We start from the raw sequence: 18,960 nt of genomic DNA on the forward strand, positions 1-18,960 counted from the left end.
ATGTGAAATATATTGTCAAGCCTTACCTAGTCCACTCATTTGCAACTTAGTCAACTCAAGCAGACGCATGATGACAAAATGTTCAATGTCGTCTACAGCCTTGTGGAACAGCCAATTGGTAATGTGTGATTGTGCCTTGATCCACTCTGGGTGGTCTGGACCCCATCTCAAGTCAAGGGCCATTTGATGTTCATAATTGATGACAGCCTCGAGCTTCTGATCACATTTGTTAATAGCATGTGAATGATGGCAGCATATGTCACCAGATTCCCTTGTAGAATAATTGACCCATAAATCAAGGATACTGAACTCCACACATGTGGATTCATATGAATGCCTTACATAATATTAACATCAGTTTCTGTGTGCGGCCAAACAAAAAACTTACTGGGCCTCGTCATACTCATTCAATGCTTTCACATAGTCAACTTCAATGCTGGATTCTTCCTTCTTGCATGCAAGGCATTGTAAAACCTGGTGCTCGTCCTTGAGATCATCTTTGAAGTTGGGCTTGAGGGCAGCATTTGAAGCATGGAAGTTGGCGAGGAATATGTTTGTTGTAGAGATAATTGTCAGCGCTTGGACGTAATTATTATAAATGAAGTCAGCTACATTCAGCGTTAGCATGGACCCTGCAAAAATGACGTGACATACATAGGGCTGCATATTTGTCCAAATCAGCAAAAGAGAAATGTTGATCAAGTGCTTGGTGGTGATGGAAATCCATGGTGTTTTGAATTTGGGCAGCAAGTGCATTAGATTCAGAAAAGACCCGTTCACAGGTCTCGAAATCTTCTTTCCCAGCGCCAACTTTATACTTCAAATGGTGCTCTACTTGGCAAAGACAGTTGTGGGCATGCCCGTGAAAGGCAGGCACAATGCCCTGCAGGTTTAGGTCTTTTGCATCATCAGTGAGTGAGCTCTGTGGTATAATTTTTTTGAAGGCACATTTGATATCATACCCATAAAGTATATTGCTGCCAAAGACATCCATGAGCTTCTTCATGCTAGCGATCGGGTATTTCATTCTGTCAATGCATTAGCCTGCATATCAAATGTCAGATAAGTGAAACTGAAATACAGTCCACCGCTTCAGACCATATCACAGATGGTAAGGAGAAAACCATGTTGGCACACTGTGACAAATATCCCAGACTTCTTAAATATAGCGAACATTTTCTTGCGTGATTCGGGCACTGCATTATGCCAGCGGTCAATGCATATGGTTGGTGGCTCTACAGAATTGTTCGAGTCCGGTTTGTCTATCCACGGGTCATCAGGGTCACTAGGTTGTTGCCTAGCTTGATGTGCCCAAGCAGATTGGACTTCATCTTTAAATTGGTCAATGTACGACTCCATGAGCCAGATTGATGATAGCCCTGAGCGAGGGTCAAGACGTTCCTCACCGCTACGTACTGCAGCATCAACAAGTTTTGCTGAGTTATTCCCGTCACATGCACACAGAATTGAGAAGTCCAGAGTTGGCTCATCGACCAGCTTATATTGGCAAGCTGGGCAAGAATTGAGCATGCACCAATTCTCCGTGTCACGTCCAAGGAACTTGTGCAGTCGGCTATTGATGCGACAATGTATTTCAAGATAGACATCAAATGCAGTGCACATCTGTTCGGCTAGGTGCTGACAATGACAAAGCTAGGGCAATCTAAGAATATGTACAAGAGGGTGACAAAACACTAACATCATGCATGAAACAAAGCATCTTTGCTGCAGCGTGAATACTGAATCTTGGGCATACCTGATGACTTTGTCGGAACATATCAAGGGTACAAATGGTAATCGCAACCATTGGGCGAATAGGTGAACTGCCTATGCAGCCATAACAAAGTAAGGATACATTGATGAATGGAGAAAGGGATCTAAAAGTTTGGACGCGATGCTCTAAGAGAACATTAGATGTGCGAACATTACTGTAATAGACAGCATACCAAAAAGATCAACAACTTCAATGGTAAAATTCTCTGACTCGTTGTCAGAGATTGGAGGCGGAGTGCAGTCTTGCTTGTATGCCAAGAAAGCATCTGTGAGATCATTGTATTGTGATGCCCACTCTGTGACTTGATGTGCCACTCATCCGCTGCGATTGCGGGTGTCAAGTCATCTATTCATCAATTTAGTAAGAGGAGATCGTATGCAGAGATAGACAAAGTAATACTGTGTTTTCGTCATTGTAAGTGTCTCGAGCTCCTGGTAGAGTGAAATTTCATCTCTAGCATGGCTGACTGAGAACCCTTCCTCACCGGGAGGAGGGACCATAGAATCTGCATCCATGAAATAAGTTGAGAAGTTAGTGAGGTTGAAATTGTCGGATGGTGTTTGCAACATCATGCTCGGTCCACCACTCTCTGTGCTTAACAAATGCTTGCGCTCCACCAAATAAAGTTCTGAGAGATGGCATTAGGAGAAACTTAATGGAAGTATGAATGGGACATACTTTTGAGGAGAGTGGAGCGCACTTCACGTGCATCCTGTTCACATTCGCAAATGGCTCCAGCATGCAGTGTTTTGACTTTTCCCCCACCACCAACATGAACAATGCATCGTCTTGAAACGCCACCCAGGGAATTGCGACTGGCAGGCATGGGGAACAGAGGTGTGTAGTGAGTGTTAGCAGCAACAAGGAGGTTATGAAGTTTTGCATGTTACCTTGTTGATTTGCTGTGGGGGCTATGTGTGCAGGAAGCAGAGACAGATCTGGTCCATTGATGTAGGAACAGAGACTGGTGTATAGTCTTTGTGTATGGAATATGCATGATGTATAGTCACTGTAGTGAGTATTAGCAGCAACGAGCAGGTTGGAAGCAGAGCCAGATTCAGTCTGTTGATGAAGGAATAGAGATAGGTCTATAGTCTGCATGTACCACCAAAAAATGCTGGAAGAAATGGTGAAATTTGGTGTGAGCACGTTGTTTGGCAGGTGTTTGCATCAGTGTGACTGCCAAAATAAGCCTGGGAAAGACATACTGGAAAGAGAAGTCAAGGCTGTTTGAGAAAACACTCACAAGTGACTGAAACCAGCTGGGGCGCACCGCCGGTGCTTGATACCAATGCAAATAAGCTTAATTAAGTGGCAGAGAGAGTGCCCACTTTACTAATTCAGATATGTGGGAATCATAGGTGTACTCAACTGACCATTTTCGATGTTTTGGGCATTTGAACTTTTCCCACACTCAATTTCTTATCTATTTCACTTCCTCAGCACTCAATAATTGTTGGATTGTTTTGTAAATTTAGATATATGATAGTGAAGGTATCTGAAATCTACTCCAGGTGTCTGATTATTAAATTTCAATGGTTTGAAAAAATAAGCCTGGGAAAGACATACTGGAAAGAGAAGTCAAGGCTGTTTGAGAAAACACTCACAAGTAGTGATATACAGGGCTGGGCCTCAGGCCCTCAAGCCCTGAGGCCAAGCCGGGCCCAAATGTCAGGCTTACTAGGGCCTAGGGCCTAGCCTGTAGTTTGACTGGGCCCAAGCCCTGGGCCTGAGCCCCGGCTTTTGACTTTGTAAAATCTGCGGCCGTCAGCCGATGTCAGAGATATAAATTATACAGTTTTAAATTTTCTTGAGAAGGCAAGTATGTACCCATACCGTAAGTTGGTCATGTTCATTAATCATGTCGATCGTTGTATCTGACGATGAGTCCATGTCAGGACATGTTGTGTCTCAGCCACGACAAAATGTGACACTTTCGTCACGACTCACTGACGCCAACAATGATGCAACTCCAGAGCTCTCAGCCCACAGGAACAAGCCTCCTGTGCCTGCCATCAGTGCCCAAAAACCAGTACCAACCGGCAGCAAACGAGGAGCAAAGGATGTGGTACTAGATGTGGTATCTGTTGGTGATGCTCAAACAGAGTGTGTGTCATCAACAGTCGAGGACGTCCTTGGGCTAGCCCAAGGTTAGGGGTCTTACTTGGCGAGGCTTCGGCAAGTAAGATTTGACGCCTATGTCCAAACCGGGTAGCTTATGTCAAGCAGGTGCGAGACGATAAGCTATATCGGCCAAGGCTTACGACACCTGAAGGTTAATCGTAAGATCGTCGTTAATTAGAAGGACAGAAGTCCGACTAGTTAACAGGGGCTTTGCTCGTCGACAAAGTCGATGAGTAAAGATCGAGACTAAAGACTTATCCGCGAAGAGCAGATAAGAAGATAGAATATAGACTGCTGGCTAGGCAGAAAGGATCACTCTAGTGAGAGTAGGAGGTCAAGAACCAAGTAGATTCAAGTTAAGGAATATGGTACATGGTAGCGAGTTTATATAGAGGACAGGACACGTATTAGTGGATGATAACTCGTACTACCAGAAGAAGGAATCGGTAAAGGGTAAGACCATAAAAGGAAGGCACGTTCGAGGTGAGACACGGGTGAGCTCTGAACGTGCGGATAAGAAAGTGAGTCAAAGATCGGGATAAGAAGTGAAACACGCAGGGGCACGATCGTGCAGCTGCGGAGCTAAGTATAAGTCGCATGTGCGACTGCGCATCGAGTCAGAGATTTAAGAAAGGAAGCAGGGCAAAGGGGATGCGTCGTGCATCATATCATAGGTTACCGTCCAGACGGTAAGGGCACGGGGACTGTCCACAGGATCAGTCAGGTGGTGGAACGGAGCATGGGTATGCTTCGTCAGCGAAAGGATCCGGCCAGATGTACTGGCTCTGCTGAAGCGATAGGTAGAGAGCGAAAGGGAACGCGAGAATGACAAGGATGACCAGGGTAAGGTCGGGGTGAGGGTATGATGCAAGGGCTGATACGAGGAGGATCAGGAGAAAAATGGTAGGGGCCCAAGCGTCTAGATGTTCTTGTAACACCATGTAGTGATGATCGCCTTCACAGCCGGGGTACATTACCTTTACTTTGCGTATAAACGTGTCATAGTCGCTGACCTTTGCTTCGGGCAGACATGCCCAAAGTTCTTTGTCGGCGGGCGTGAGGTACTGGATGATCTGCTTGATGTGATCAAGACCAGCGAGACTGGCCTGATCGGCATGTTCTTCATATGCATCTATAAAATCTAGGAGGTTAGCAGTGGTGCTGTTGAATTTTGGCATGTGGTCAGTGCCATGAATAAGCATGCGATAAGGCGTAGTCATTGTGACTGGCGGGGTAAAGAAAAACCTCTCTTTGTAAAAAGAGGGACACCAAACAACTAATAAAGTACTAAGGCTAAGTAAAGCACGAGGCAGAGATGATGTGATGTGCAAAATGCAAACGCGCGAGTGTGAAAGGCTGAGTGTTAACACCCCAACTAAGGTTGGCTGATGCTAAGACAGAGACGGAGAACCAAAGCATGCGACTTTAGATAGTCACTTGCAAACAACAAGTAAAATTCCTAGTATCTAGAGACACAGAGAAAGTGGCCAGAAAATCGACCCAGAACATAAGTAATAGGAGGGTATGAGTAAAGTAGCTAAGCGGTGCTAGGCGCGCAGGTCCGATGTAACAAGCCAAACAGACTAAAAATAGTACGCAGGGTATGTAACATGGTCTCGGTTATGCACGAAGCGCAGAGCCAAGTATTAGCGATGGAAACCAATTAATCGAAAAGGGAATATGATGGGAAAACGCACCAATGAACATCTAAGGACATGGGATGGATGGACAGATGAATGTGCAGACAATGCGAGTGCGGATGTGCGAGGTGCGCGAACCCACGAGGTTGCGCACAAAAGCTGCAAAATAAAATATAAGTGCACTGGTGTGCTAGACTAATCCTGTGGATTAGAGCTGGAGTTTATAGGAAAAGTGGGAGAATTCAGAGGGAAGTGCCTGTGGAGATGCGAGGCTCTACATTGTCATGCACCTTTGGTGGCACTAATCATATTTGTTGCAACCCACATTTCTCTCCAGAATCAAGCCTTTTAGTCATGTTATCTGCTTATCTTTACCTACTCATCATTGAGAGCTCTGTTGCTCATATATATCTCTGCATTACAGTTGTCCCTTCAAAGGTGGAAGATGCCTTGAGGCAATACAAATATGTGCCATACTCAGTGATTACCCCTGCAGTGCGTCATAATGCTGCTTGCAACGGCAATGAGGTGTTTTCATTTACCACCCAAGGCAACATAGTAGTGAAAGGTTTAGATCATAGCAAAGAATGAACAATTAAATTTCATGATTGGTTAACTGCATCTCGATTGGTGGAAGAGTGTATCACCTTTTACCATGGCACCTTGCATGGAGTGGCCTTCATATCTCATCATAAAGTTATTTCTGAGCTCACATCCTCTCATGGATGGGAAATTGCTCAGGAATACAATATTGCACAGTGGGAGCTGGCTGTGCAGAATCCAAGTCACAACCTAACAGGCCTGGATGTCAATGCACTCACGCTCATAGCAACTCAAGCCGCTGTGTGTGCATCCCTGGCCACTCAGCAGTTACCCAATTATATGTCGACATCTCCACTGAAATGTTCAGCTCCTGCAGAGCATCTGCAGGAAGCTATGCAGTCTCCTCACAAGAAGGCATGAGTACATTGCTTTTGGTGCGGGCACTCTGGACATTTGCCTGGTGACTGCAGTGCTGAAACTACCTCCGCAGGTAAAACTGTCGCTCCAATTACAGCCACAGTGAAAAGCAGGCATGCTCTCTCAGCAGCCAATGGGAAGCACTACTGCTTCAAATGGGCTTGCTCTTCTTCCTGCTCATTTGGAGCCAACTGCACCAACTTTCACAAGTGCAGCATCTGCAGAGAACCTAGTCATGGAGCCGGTAGCTGTGCCAAACAAGCCTGACCCCCACATAGTGGTGACGCCTCTCATTATAGATCAAGTTGAGGAACTTCTGCGTAAATATAATATCTTAGATGACTGGTTGCACATACTTGCAGGACTTCGCAATGGTTTTAATGTTGGGGAGCAAGGCACCCCACTGGTCACTCATTTATTTTAAAAATCATATGTCTTGTCAACTAAACCCTTCCTTTATCAACTCATACATAACCAGTGAACAAGCTGCTGGTTGTTATTCACGAGGTTACACCTCTCACGAACTCGAGCCCTAATTGGACCTTTTCAATTGTTGCCCTTAGGACTGGTTCCAAAAACTCATTCCAGCAAATTTTGCTTGGTACAAGACCTCTCATACCCACAAAATGATCCTTCCTTTGCTTCAGTGAATGCAGGTAACAACTCAGATGATTTCCCCACTATATGGGGCTCCTTCAATAGCACAGCAGAACTAATTCTCACTTTACCTCAAGAAGACACTTTATTTTTGTGGTGTGACAAACTGGGTATCATCTGCCCTATGGTCAAACAGTGCGCACTCAAATGCATTAACTGCATAATTGCAGCCTGGGGATGGGGCACCACATTCGGACACTTGTTCCACATAGGAGGAGCCTCTTTCTACCTTGCACAAAAGGTAGACCCTGAAATAGTGCGCCTGGCCGGGCGCTGGCATTTGCCCGCCTACAAAATGTACATCCACACATGAGCAAAATGTTCGGCTCCTCTCTTTGTCATTTTTCTTCTCTGTTCCACACATCCTACTCGCTCGTACCTACAGTCTCCTCGCTCATTTCCTCATATTTTTGCCCACCATCCACTCCCATTACCGACATAGCTATAATAATTTTCATGTCATATTGAATTATATCTCGAATACCCGTACATACATACCTATCATCATATTTAGCCACCTATCTTATCACATATAATGGTCATCTGACAGTCTGCCTGTCAAGTTTGTTTCCTGCCCACCCAGCAGCAATCTCGTCAGCATCCAATCCAAGCTAACACTTGGCCCCAGCCCAACCACTGTTGGAATGACCTCAATGCTGTCTGATAGATGAAGCTGGACTCAATTACAAGTCTAAGGGTCTCTCAAAGTATCATAACAAATCAAATTTGAAGGAATTTTGTGTAAGATTGAACAAGAAACACCAACTCTTTCATTGAGTGGCAGTGTTGCAAGGACGAATACTGTACTTAACACATTTTAGGAAGGTGCATTTGTAGGAGAGGGGCGGTGCCACGGTGGGCATAGGCGACTTTTTCGCCCATACTGTGATTATCACGTTTCACTTTGAAAAAACGAGTTGCACAACAAAGGGAACAGTTTACAAGATAGTAACATCAAAACAGCACAATGCCAACTGATTGACAGCAGCCAAAATTTGAAAGAGGTTCATGAAAAGCAATTTATCACAGATGTTGAACCTCGCTCGTTATCTCCTCATCGATCCTAAAAACTCCGGTGGGCTCATCGTATGTGACGACCCATGTGGTATGTTTGTCGAGAGTACTGAGGTCTTGGTCGAAAAGGCGGCCACTTTGAATTGGGCCCTCGAGCAAGCTACCCAGCTGGTAGGGGCAAGCATTAACATAACCTCTTAGACGCGGAACAAATTCCACGTTCAACGTCTGCCCGTGCTCTACGCCATGCCAAACTAGAGCCGTCTTGGGCTCATCCCCTTCCCGTTCAATGAAACCTGGACGATATGTAGCGCGAGAAATTTCAAGAGAGCAATTGTACGTACCAAGGCCTATATCCTCCTTGCATGGTGCGTGGTTTACACACTGGATGTTATTCTTCGGTACCGAGAGGTCGGTTTTGGGATCCTGGGCTTGTCTCGCAAATGGACATTGAGAAGGCCAGTGAGCGCACTTACGGAGAAATGGAATATTTGATTCTTCATGGTCAAAGTGGTAGATTGCTCAACCTAGTAGCACTACATGAAACCAGCAGCAAATTCGTGAATCCGTCCGACTCTCACCTGAACAGCAACCTCGGTCGAAGCACTTTGGATGACATCATGGGAAACAACAACCTTGGTGAACGCAAGTCTGAGATGCGCATTGTAAATTGGTTTCCACATAGATTTCGAATGACCCTTACTGCGATCGATATGTAATATCAGCGCGGTAGATACCTTTGAGTGCTTATTTAGATAGCCCAAGGCACAGATAATGTTCACCCACCATCGGCCCCAAATTTCCTGACCCTATTTGGAAATTCCTTCAGTGAGCGCGCGGGAACAAAGACGAAGATATGAAGGATATACGTACGCAAAAGCCGATGGGTAATAGTCCTTGTACATCCCAGCGATAGGCTGATCGTCGAAAGTGAGAAGAAGCTCTGCGTCTATGCCGAGGTCCCTGGAGACGAAGGTAAGCTTGTTGGTGACAATCGGAGTCATATCGTGTTGAACCCGAGATGGAAAGTAAGAGGAAGTTAGTGTTCAGTCGCGTATGGCCTGTGGCTGAGTTGACACGACTTATATACCCCCTCCGGAAGGACTGCGACCCTGTATCCGTAGAAATCGAATGTGGAAACTGGAATCGGAGGGTCGTTCTCGATTCAAGTGCTTTGCAAACAGCTGATCACTTTCACAATACTCGCCCGTCCACGTAAGAAATGATTCTTTTGACACATTATTCGCCACTGCCATAAAGGGTACAAGTGACATACAAGGATCCGTTGCAGATTTGACAGGGCTCGGTAGCATTGTACGAGACTTTGGGGTATTAAGTCGTTTAGAGGGATCTGTTGTTTAACTGTTTGGAGTAACGTGTTGAGGTCATCCTCGTAATTGTAGTACACGGCGTTGACCCCACTGGCATGTCCACAACCGATGTGAAGAGAGTTCCGAATCGATGCATCGGGATATGGCGGTACATAATTCTCAGAGCAGATCGTCAAATGTGTCTTGGTGTCGAAAATCCAAAAGTTGGATATTAAGTGGGGGAATGGAGGTGACTCGTTCGACACGAGGAAGTGGTGTGGTCGGCGCGTGCGACTCGGAGTAAATAGTCCTAGTTCCAGAGTTGCAGTGTAAAGGGCCCGGGGTACTGAGTGCGATCACGTGGATGTTTTGGTTTCATTGCATCCGATTATCGCACCCTGTCTTATCCCATTTTGACGTTCGGAGCGCTCGTAACACCGGAGAAGTCGAGTGAAAACCAGGTCAAGTTGCAATGCGACCCTTCCTTACTACATCATGACTTTACTCTGAACAATGACCAGATCTCATCAAACGGCATAATGGTTCCAAGTCTCGTAAATCGCTGTGAAGTTTTGTATGTCACCTGTACCCTTCCGAGTCACAGTGGCGAATACTAACGCGTCAAAAGAATCATTTCATACGTCGACGAACGGGTCAAGCTGCTGTTTGTGAAGCATGCTGAACAGTGAACTTGACCTAAAACAGGCTCTCCGTTTCTAGTTTCCAGAGGGCGGTATATAACCCGTCGTGTGGACTCTGCAATAGGCCACAACTGAACATTGAACGCCAACTCCCTTGTACTTTCACTCTCGAATTCAACTCCACACCGTATGGATACCCTCGTCAAAAGGCTCACCTTCAAATCCAAGGATCTCGGCGTAGACGTCGACCTTCTTCTCACTTTCGACGAGCAGCCCGATGTCAAGGTTTTCAAGGACTATTACCCATCGGCTTTTGCGTATGTATATCCTTCATATTTTCGTCTTTGTTGTCGCGCTCGCTCGCTGATGTGACTTTGCGAATAGGGTCAGGAGATTTGGGGCTGAAGGTGGGGCGAATATTATCAGTGCCTTGGGCTATCTACATACGCACTGACACTGACAGGCGCCTACCGCTCCGAAGTTATATATCAATCACCGTAAGGGCCATTTGAAGCTTGTGTGGAGAGCTAATTTACAATGCACCCCTCAGATTTGCGTTCACTAAGGTTCATCTTTCTAGTGGTGACATTCAAAGTGTTGCCGAGGTTGCTATGCAGGTGAGGGTCGGGTGGATTCATGGATTTTTCGTTGGGTTTCATGGACTGCTACTTAGCCTGGGCAAACCACCACTTTAACCAAGGAGGGCGACATATACCATTTTTCCGTAAGTACACCTACTGGCATTCTCAATATCCGTTTGCGAGACAAGCCTAGGATCCCAAAATCGACCCCTCGGTAAAATCTATTCAATGTCTAAACGACGCACCATCCAAGGAGGATATAGGCTTTGGTACGTTTAACTGCTATTCCTAAAGTTCTTGTGCTACATATTGTCCAGGTTTCATCGGGAGGGATGGGGACAGGGCAAAGACGGCTCTAGTTTGGCTCGGCGTAGGGCACGAGCAGAAGGTGAACGTAGGAGTGTTTCAGCCAGTTCTAAGGGGGTATAATGGCACGGGCTACAAGGAGAACAGCTTGATCAAGAGTTGAGTCGAGACCAATTGTCTCTTCAGGCAAGATCTTACTGCTCTCGAGGACGATACTACGTGGAGCATCACGTATGATCCCTCCACCGATGTCGTCAGCATCAATCAGATTTAAGATCCAAATTCCATGATCTTTTGGATATTTCCTTTGTGTTCCAATTGTTTACCTCTGACTTGAAATCTGTTCTCGAATGTTGGCAGCTGTCGTGTACCTCAATATGTTTGTGCTCGTTCAATGTTGTCGTTACTACGTCAAATCAATTCCGTCCGGTCAATGACTCGTGCCTTCGAAGTGGACGATGTGGAAGACTGCTATGATGAACAGCCAACACTAACAGTCGGTCAAACAAATGTAACATGGGTGACCAGATCAAATTTGTCCTGATATTGTCTGCTCGAGTCCTAAAATTGACTCACCGCATCTTGTTGAATTTGCCACTACACGCTGGTTATATAAAAATGCGGGGCTTGTTCGATCGAAGTTCGGCATGCTTCACAAATAGCTGAGCATTTTCACAACTTGAATGGCCGCTTGTCGGCGGAAGAAAATGATTATTTAACACGTTATTCGCCACCGCCGTAAAGGGTGCAAGTAAACATACAAAGATCCGCTGCAGATTTGACACCATGTCCATTCTGACCTAGCTCAGGGCTCGTGTACGAGACTTTGAGGTATTATGCCGTTTAGAGGGACCTGTTGTTGTTTGAAGAAAAGTTATGAATTAGTACGAAAGGGCCACATCATATCCGCATTGCAAACGTTTTGAGGCCATCCTGTCAATTGACGAGACTTTGAGGTATTATGTCGTTTAGAGGGATTTGTCGTTGTTTGAAGTAGAATTACTACGAAAAGCCTTGCCACTGATCGTACAATCTGCATTGCTAATTACATGTTTTTGCGCTTGTTGGAAATGGCGTAATTGTAGCACACGTCGACCCCAGATCCACAACCAGTGTTAAGAGAGTTCCGAATTGATGCATGGGGATATAATTCTCTGAGCATGAATGAATGGAGCAGCCTATCCAAAATGCAGAAGAATTCAAGAGCCTTTGAAGAGCTTTCCGAGTCTGGGAACCAAATATAGCTAGTGCGCACCTTCTTAGACGTTATGTTTCTCGCGTCAACAATGACAATCCCACTGGTTTCCGCCCTTTCTTGATCTCCGGTATCAATATCTGTACACGGGTTGTATAAAAGGTGGAGGGTAATGTACAATTTGTGGGGTAACATCCATCAGTACACCAAAGCATCACACTGCGTCCACACATTCTATCCATCCATCATGACCGATTCACCCACGTCGCCCAATGGCATTGTTGAAATCTTGAGCATAGTCCTAGACCCGCTGATCATGTTTAAAAAAACTATAGATGTATGTAAACGTCTTTTTGGTATTCAACACCGAGCATGACCAAATATTAATGATATTCTCGTCACAACTCGTAGACTATACAGGAAATTATCCCTGGTGCAGACAATGACCTCAAGGAAAAGTTTCACTGGATCAACTGTTCCCTCAAGAATGCCACTCAATTCAACTACATGATAGTAGGGAGCTATTTTTCCTCGGGCTGCTACTGGAAAGCACCAGAAGGTGGAACACCGTTCTCTTCGACGATGTTCTCTTGCTGTAATGGCGATGGAGCCATCACAGGCATGACAGGGGGCACAGCATTCAATCTGTGGCTCGACTCTGAGCAATCGTTCAAGCTTCGCAGTCGTGAGTACTAAGCATTCCTGTGAGGTTGGAACAAAAGGATTTATTGATTGTTTATTGGTATAGGGCTGGATGGACCCTGCTCAGTAGGCTCAATGAAAGCCAGGAGTCATAGAATCTGCTGATGCCTGAGGCCAGGCTACGATGCAGCCTGCAGAGAAGGAGGGCATATTCGGTCCAAGAACCTCTACATGGGAAAGGATGAGAAGGGCAACACTTCAAAGTTCTACATTGAGGATCTCAGCTTCGCCAGGCAAGGACCCTATGTCGTTTGTAGTGCAGCAGGTTCCCGCTAAGCTTGACGAAACAATGGCTTAGTAATTAGTGACCATCTTTCTCAATCAGATGAAGGACTTGCTTGATACCTGCTCTGTCGATCAGTGCGCACAGTACCCTTCATATAAGAAGAATTTTGGCGACTTCAAGAGGTTAACACAGTGCCATGAACTTCGAGTGTGGGGGCGTATAGACCTCTACCTACGTAGGAGGATCGACGTTGATGAATAAAACATTTCGCCGCTCAGTGTCTCCGTAAGAATGAAGGTCGGAGTGAAACTACTTCATTTCCCTCTCATCCTGCCCTCACTCGAAACCATTCCAATCTCGACATAAACTAAGGCAATGGTAGTTCCACAAGCGAGATGCATCATCAGATATGATGACACTTCAGACGATCATCATTGGTCTATAGAAAATCTAAGGGTCAAGCACATCAACGTTCTAAATACAGACCGCACAATAACATTTCAAAATGAGAGAAAGAAAAAATCCATACATCACGTACAGACCTTGTTCACGGCAATAGGTCTCACTTCTAGATTTTTCTTACCCACGAGCACCTCGACCGGCCTCTTGGGTACCACATTATTCTCCGATAAATCCTGGCACTGCCTACGCTGGAACTGTGTCTATAACCCACCATTCATCAGCTCCGCTCAATAAATAAAAAATCACAAACACACGCACCCCCACTAGGGATCAGTCGACCAATAATGCCGCAGTAATCGAGCTCTTCTTCATCTCGATATGACCCCCAGTCGTACACTCCGTATGATACCTGAAAATTTCTGCTACTTCCTCCATCTAGCTCATATCCAGACTGGCAGTGAAATTCATTCACGCGGGACTATCAGGCAAATGGATGAATCCGACATGCTCTGCAATCATCCCAAGACGCGAGAAATGGCCAAGGTGTTCCTCGAGGAACACTTTGGTCACGGCCGGATACAATATATACAATGTTGTTAGGGTCGGATGTAAGTTTCGCGAGTGCTGTAAGCGCATCAGGGGAAGGAAGCGCCATCGAAGGGCATCTTGACGATCGGTGTGAGCGTGGCCCTATCCGTCAAAAGTCGACGACGACGAGCCCTGTCATAATCGAACAAGAACAAACTGCTCTCCGGCATTAGATGTAAGGTGTTTGACAGTAGTCATGAAGTAGTGTAGTAGGGAAGGGCCACATTCCAACTTGACCTGGTTTTCACTCGATCTCTCCGGTGTTACGAGCGCTCCGAACGTCAACATGGGATAAGACAGAGTGCGATAATCGGACTCAGACGCGAATATATTATAATGAAAGCAACTTGAACATTCACGTGATCGCAATCGGCTATTGAACTCCTTTTCATTTAGTACTCAACAACACCACATACGCCACTCTGGAGTCAGCTCTCTTCCCCCACCTTACTGTATTCCATCATGTTAAAGAATCAAATATTTTCTTCAAAACGCGAGAAAAATCGAATTCGGATCTGCTGTGGAAGGAAATCAGTGGATTGTTGACATGAGTAACATTTGACGATCTGTTCTGAATATCCGCTAGTACATTCACATATCCCCGTGTATCGATTCGGAACTCTCTTAACACCGGTTGTGGATCTGGGGTCAACACCGTGTACATACTACAATCACACCATTTCCAACAGGCGTAGCAGATGACCTCAGAACATTAGCAGCCCTTTCCTACCAATTCAAATCACTTTACCCCAAACGACGACAGATCCCTCTAAACAGCATAATACCCCAAAGTCTCGTACAATGCTAGCGAGTCCTGAACTAGGTCAAACTTTAACGGATCTTTGTATGTCACTTGTACCCTTCACGGCTGTGGCTAATAACGTGTCAAAAGAATTGTTTCTTACATTGACAGGCGGGCATTGTGAAAATGGTCAGCTATTTGTGAAGCATGTCGAAATTGGATCGAAAAAGCCTTCCATTTCTAGTTTCCAGATTCAATATCCACCATGACGGATATACTGTGGGCCTGATCATGACAGCCCCCTCGCTGAATGCATAAATAGAGGGTGGGTGGCACACGATTGACCTCAGCACTCAAGTGTTTTACACCTCGTCTCCAAACCCAAACCGCCCTTTTCAATGCTTTCACTTCAAGCTTGCGTTTTCGTCCTCTTCGCCCTTGCACTTAGTGTGATGGCCACAGTGCTTCAATACTACGATCATGAAGCCTCTGTCGGATGCCTGACATGCGCATCACAGCACTGTCGCACCAATAGTCACTGTGGCTCTTCGTGCTACTGTGCGGGTGGACATCAATGAACCGACAAACATATTAAAATGACATGGAAGACTATATATTGATAACAATCGCAACAATCTTCGACAATGTGGCAGGGGGGGTTACATAGCCTTATGTAGGAACGATGCATTTTAGAGATAATCAACCAAGTTGTCTTCTGTCCGATGAATTATCTTCTATTTGAATTGTCCTGCGAATGAAAGATGAGACTTAAGTCGACGAAGTAAGATGCGAGTCCGTAGTTATCAGGACGAGCGCAAAAGTTGCTAACTATCACTGGTGCGAGGCCCTTGCATCATGCGACAATCTGCAGAACGATATACCTGGCGCGAAAGCTGTGATTCTTCATATGTTTTTGGAATCGCAGCTGTGAGTATTCGGTTGCATAATAAGAAAATGCCAAGTTCACATTTGACAACCTATTCATTTGGCAAAACACAGGGCCCTTGACTCCCACACGTTACAAACTTGCTTGAACTGACTGAGATGTTCATCATATGCTTTAGATGGAGTCCTGTGGGTATGTCACATCATATCCAACATCAGAGAATTTTGTCAACAATGGTATACCGGCACAGCTTAGAAGAGTACACTTAGCTTATGACACTGGAAGCTCTAAATAATCTTGCTTGTGACATCCAATCTTCACAATCAGTGGATTGCATGAGTATTTGCAAGCCGCCGGTCTAGCTGCCGAATCGAACGAAATATTGTGATGACCGCTCAATTATCTGCTAAACAATACGAAAGTTAGATTTCCTTCGTCACAAATACAATCCGTAAACTCTAACATGACAGGTGCACTTGGTGGATGGGGTAACTGTGGTTCGCATTAGCATAGCAAAATCAATGTCAGCTAATAGGACCAACACCGAAGAAAATGTCTGATGTGAAAATACATACTTCTTGTGTTCTGTCTGAGCAACAACGGAGCGTTCAACTGAAATGAGAGATACACTACATGCTAAAGCCAAACTGCAAGACTATCAGGTTGGTGCTAGTTCTGAACAAGATTGGAATATTCTTCTGATGGGAAGCCTGGACACAATGATAATGAAGTCACATGGTTCTGGAATAAGCTTCGCATAGCAAGACAGTTGGTTCAGATTAACCTCAGCAAAGACAAAAAATGATAATAACAACTATTCGTCTGGCCCACTAGCATGCTGGATACAACATGTTTCGTTTTGCAGAATGATTTGCCCTTTGGAGACTGGATGACAAGATCATGGAGTTGCGAGAAGGTGATGAGGTATGTTCAGAGTTTCATTCAGGTCAATCCGTCTGTGGCCTCCACACAACGTGGTATCTTGAATGAGTTGCACATTTTAACAAGGAGGACAGATCATTACCAGGAGAGACACATTATCCGTTAACTTTACTTTCTGCTGGAATATATCTTGGTATGTCTATGTCCGCCGCAGTGCTATCACTTACAATTATGCATCTCTCATGTCTGGGATTGTTGACTGATGTTCTTCAGGTGGAGACTGCGCGTGGCTTCCTCCACCAAGAGTGTTTTACTGACACATATTTCCATGATTGGTGCACCACACAGGCAGTGGAATATTCGTTATTGCAGTCGTGAAACAGTTATTTACATAGAAAGCGTCCCTATGACTTGGCCAGGTTGTAAGGAAAAATAAGTTTGATGGTTGATGGCATGCTAAACAGTGCAGACCCATGTTACTATCCTCAGTGAACATTATGCATGCACCAATTTGAAAACATGTTCAATCTTTGTCATAAACCACAGATTGATTATATTAAAAGACGATGATACAGTAAAGTGTTTGTACGACAACGGAAGGTAAAACAATGATCAAGCTAGGCTAGTCTGAATCAAAAACGGCATCCTCCAATGCCTTTCTCTGTTCCGCTAATGCCGTGACGGACATCTTAGATACAACCTCAGGTGTAAGGTCCTCTCGATGGTTTGTTCCGAAAACCTTCTCAAACAGTTAGGTTAGATATATAACACACATGCTGCAACATAGTCAATACCTGGTCCACCATTCGAGAAGCGTATTCACCCTACGTCGTGTGATAGGTCCAGGGACATCCTCGAAGAAATCTACGATGTTGTTGCAAAACACTTCATAGTCGAAGTCACCGTCGACGGTGCACCAAGATGAGATGCTGGATAGTGAAAAACGAACCTGCTAGACAGTAACCGTAAGCTAGCCATAAACAGAGGGTAATCGTATCAACTGACTTGACAAACAACATAAGCGATGGAATGGGGAGTGACTTTTCTCATGTTGATGATCGAGGCAACACATGTTTTGACCTTGACCTGATTTAGTGCCCGCCGGGCACACCTGTTGTTCTCGAGGATGTCGGCTCCATCACCATCACCATCAGCCTCTTTTGCGGAGGATGGTGATGTAAAAATGGCTTTAAAAGCCTAGTGATGTTACAAATTTATAAGTATTCACAACTACGACTACAAGTGACTCACCTGAACCAGTATCTTCGACCTAAAAAGACCTTGCTCGAGGTCCCTACTGTTAACTGAGTAGTTCTCATATACGAATAGCAGCCAAGAGTTTTCTGATATAATGTAATCTGAAGTTCTGTTGCGAATGCCGGCCTTCACGCTGCCCAAGCCTATTAATGCCACATAATATTCAACAAAGATTGACGCTCACCAGTCCTGACTCCAGTCCCACTCGGCAGGGCAGAGTAGCCTGCCACAGGCATCATGTGTGAAGCCGTGCATTTGTTTGTCACCAGTAGTGATGGAAAAGTCCGGTTCAGTCCGAAAATGGTCCGGTTCTGGTTCAGTGAGGGTTCGAACTGAGAACCGGACCATCCAAACTATATATAAAAATTTCGTCAAGAAAAATTATATTGAAACACGCCCAACAACAGATGCATCATCATCAGCAAAAGCACCCAAATCTGGCGAGGGCCGGCAAGGTCCGGATAATATTCCACGGCCTCGTGATGCCTTCTGAGGTGTGAATCAATTTGTTCGACAACGTGCAAGATGTGCCTACTTGTCTCGCAAGGCATTGCTAGACTCCCTCAACCTCACGTCAGTCTTGCGAGGCATTTCAAGACTGGTACTGTCTAGTATGTGGATGCGAGGGAAACTTTATCTGTGTGGGCAATGGTATGTTATTTGATATTTTGATATCCACTAACCTCAGTGACCATACCAAGCATTCGACTCCCAAGTTGCGTGGACGACACATTTTCGATATCTACTTCAAGAATCCAGGTTATCTGCCTGGACCTTATCCTATTGCAATCGATCTGTGGATCTCGTTGTGAGGAACTTGCATTTAAGGCCACAATCACAGCGTGTTTCCGCTGTTGCTCATGCTGCCCCACTCAATCTTTGTCTTGTTACTCACTTTTCTCTTGATGACACAGTGTCCAAACTGCAATGTAGAGGTGCACAATTTTGCTGAGCGGCGTGAGCGTGGGGAAGCTGATTGATCCTGGCTAATGCTACATGACCTCCGGTCCAACGACGTCCACCTGCTCATCAGGTACCCCATGGTTTTTTCGATGGAGTCTCACCAGCTTACA

The 18,960-nt window shown here is 45.3% G+C and overlaps 7 protein-coding genes across 7 annotated transcripts; 3 read left to right on the top strand and 4 right to left on the bottom strand.

The window, feature by feature from the left end:
• Positions 1 to 384: 384 nt before the first annotated feature.
• On the bottom strand, positions 385 to 1,027 carry EDB93DRAFT_1081703 (uncharacterized protein; the record flags this gene model as incomplete). Its single annotated transcript, XM_041445641.1, has 2 exons — positions 385 to 608; positions 655 to 1,027. 2 exons carry the CDS (start codon positions 1,025 to 1,027, stop codon positions 385 to 387), a joined length of 597 nt encoding a protein of 198 aa, XP_041309844.1.
• A 65-nt stretch (positions 1,028 to 1,092) lies between these two features.
• EDB93DRAFT_1239623 (uncharacterized protein) lies at positions 1,093 to 2,289 on the bottom strand (the record flags this gene model as incomplete). The annotated part of the gene is made up of 4 exons (XM_041451661.1): positions 1,093 to 1,638; positions 1,700 to 1,928; positions 1,985 to 2,067; positions 2,164 to 2,289. 4 exons carry the CDS (start codon positions 2,287 to 2,289, stop codon positions 1,093 to 1,095), a joined length of 984 nt encoding a protein of 327 aa, XP_041309845.1.
• A 1,346-nt stretch (positions 2,290 to 3,635) lies between these two features.
• On the top strand, positions 3,636 to 4,054 carry EDB93DRAFT_1248505 (uncharacterized protein; the record flags this gene model as incomplete). Its single annotated transcript, XM_041452721.1, has 2 exons — positions 3,636 to 3,924; positions 3,990 to 4,054. 2 exons carry the CDS (start codon positions 3,636 to 3,638, stop codon positions 4,052 to 4,054), a joined length of 354 nt encoding a protein of 117 aa, XP_041309846.1.
• Positions 4,055 to 8,178: 4,124 nt separating this feature from the next.
• Positions 8,179 to 9,173, bottom strand: EDB93DRAFT_1248508 (uncharacterized protein; the record flags this gene model as incomplete). Its single annotated transcript, XM_041452722.1, has 7 exons — positions 8,179 to 8,465; positions 8,514 to 8,595; positions 8,646 to 8,696; positions 8,751 to 8,820; positions 8,873 to 8,906; positions 8,956 to 8,978; positions 9,043 to 9,173. The coding sequence occupies 7 exons, from the start codon at positions 9,171 to 9,173 to the stop codon at positions 8,179 to 8,181; spliced, it is 678 nt and encodes a 225-aa protein (XP_041309847.1).
• A 706-nt stretch (positions 9,174 to 9,879) lies between these two features.
• EDB93DRAFT_1269708 (uncharacterized protein) lies at positions 9,880 to 11,170 on the top strand (the record flags this gene model as incomplete). Its single annotated transcript, XM_041454298.1, has 7 exons — positions 9,880 to 10,437; positions 10,505 to 10,527; positions 10,584 to 10,617; positions 10,671 to 10,737; positions 10,794 to 10,844; positions 10,895 to 10,970; positions 11,019 to 11,170. The coding sequence occupies exons 1-7, from the start codon at positions 10,310 to 10,312 to the stop codon at positions 11,168 to 11,170; spliced, it is 531 nt and encodes a 176-aa protein (XP_041309848.1). The 5' UTR covers positions 9,880 to 10,309.
• A 1,279-nt stretch (positions 11,171 to 12,449) lies between these two features.
• EDB93DRAFT_1248510 (uncharacterized protein) lies at positions 12,450 to 13,180 on the top strand (the record flags this gene model as incomplete). Its single annotated transcript, XM_041452723.1, has 4 exons — positions 12,450 to 12,539; positions 12,614 to 12,891; positions 12,951 to 12,970; positions 13,023 to 13,180. The coding sequence occupies 4 exons, from the start codon at positions 12,450 to 12,452 to the stop codon at positions 13,178 to 13,180; spliced, it is 546 nt and encodes a 181-aa protein (XP_041309849.1).
• Positions 13,181 to 17,417: 4,237 nt separating this feature from the next.
• On the bottom strand, positions 17,418 to 18,235 carry EDB93DRAFT_1081598 (uncharacterized protein; the record flags this gene model as incomplete). Its single annotated transcript, XM_041445633.1, has 4 exons — positions 17,418 to 17,582; positions 17,636 to 17,827; positions 17,882 to 18,020; positions 18,072 to 18,235. The coding sequence occupies 4 exons, from the start codon at positions 18,233 to 18,235 to the stop codon at positions 17,418 to 17,420; spliced, it is 660 nt and encodes a 219-aa protein (XP_041309850.1).
• Between the last annotated feature and the right edge of the window lie 725 nt (positions 18,236 to 18,960).

This window comes from Suillus bovinus, assembly GCF_016758785.1.
Source record: "Suillus bovinus strain UH-Sbo-P2 chromosome Unknown EDB93scaffold_14, whole genome shotgun sequence".
Taxonomy (NCBI): Eukaryota; Fungi; Basidiomycota; class Agaricomycetes; order Boletales; family Suillaceae; genus Suillus; species Suillus bovinus.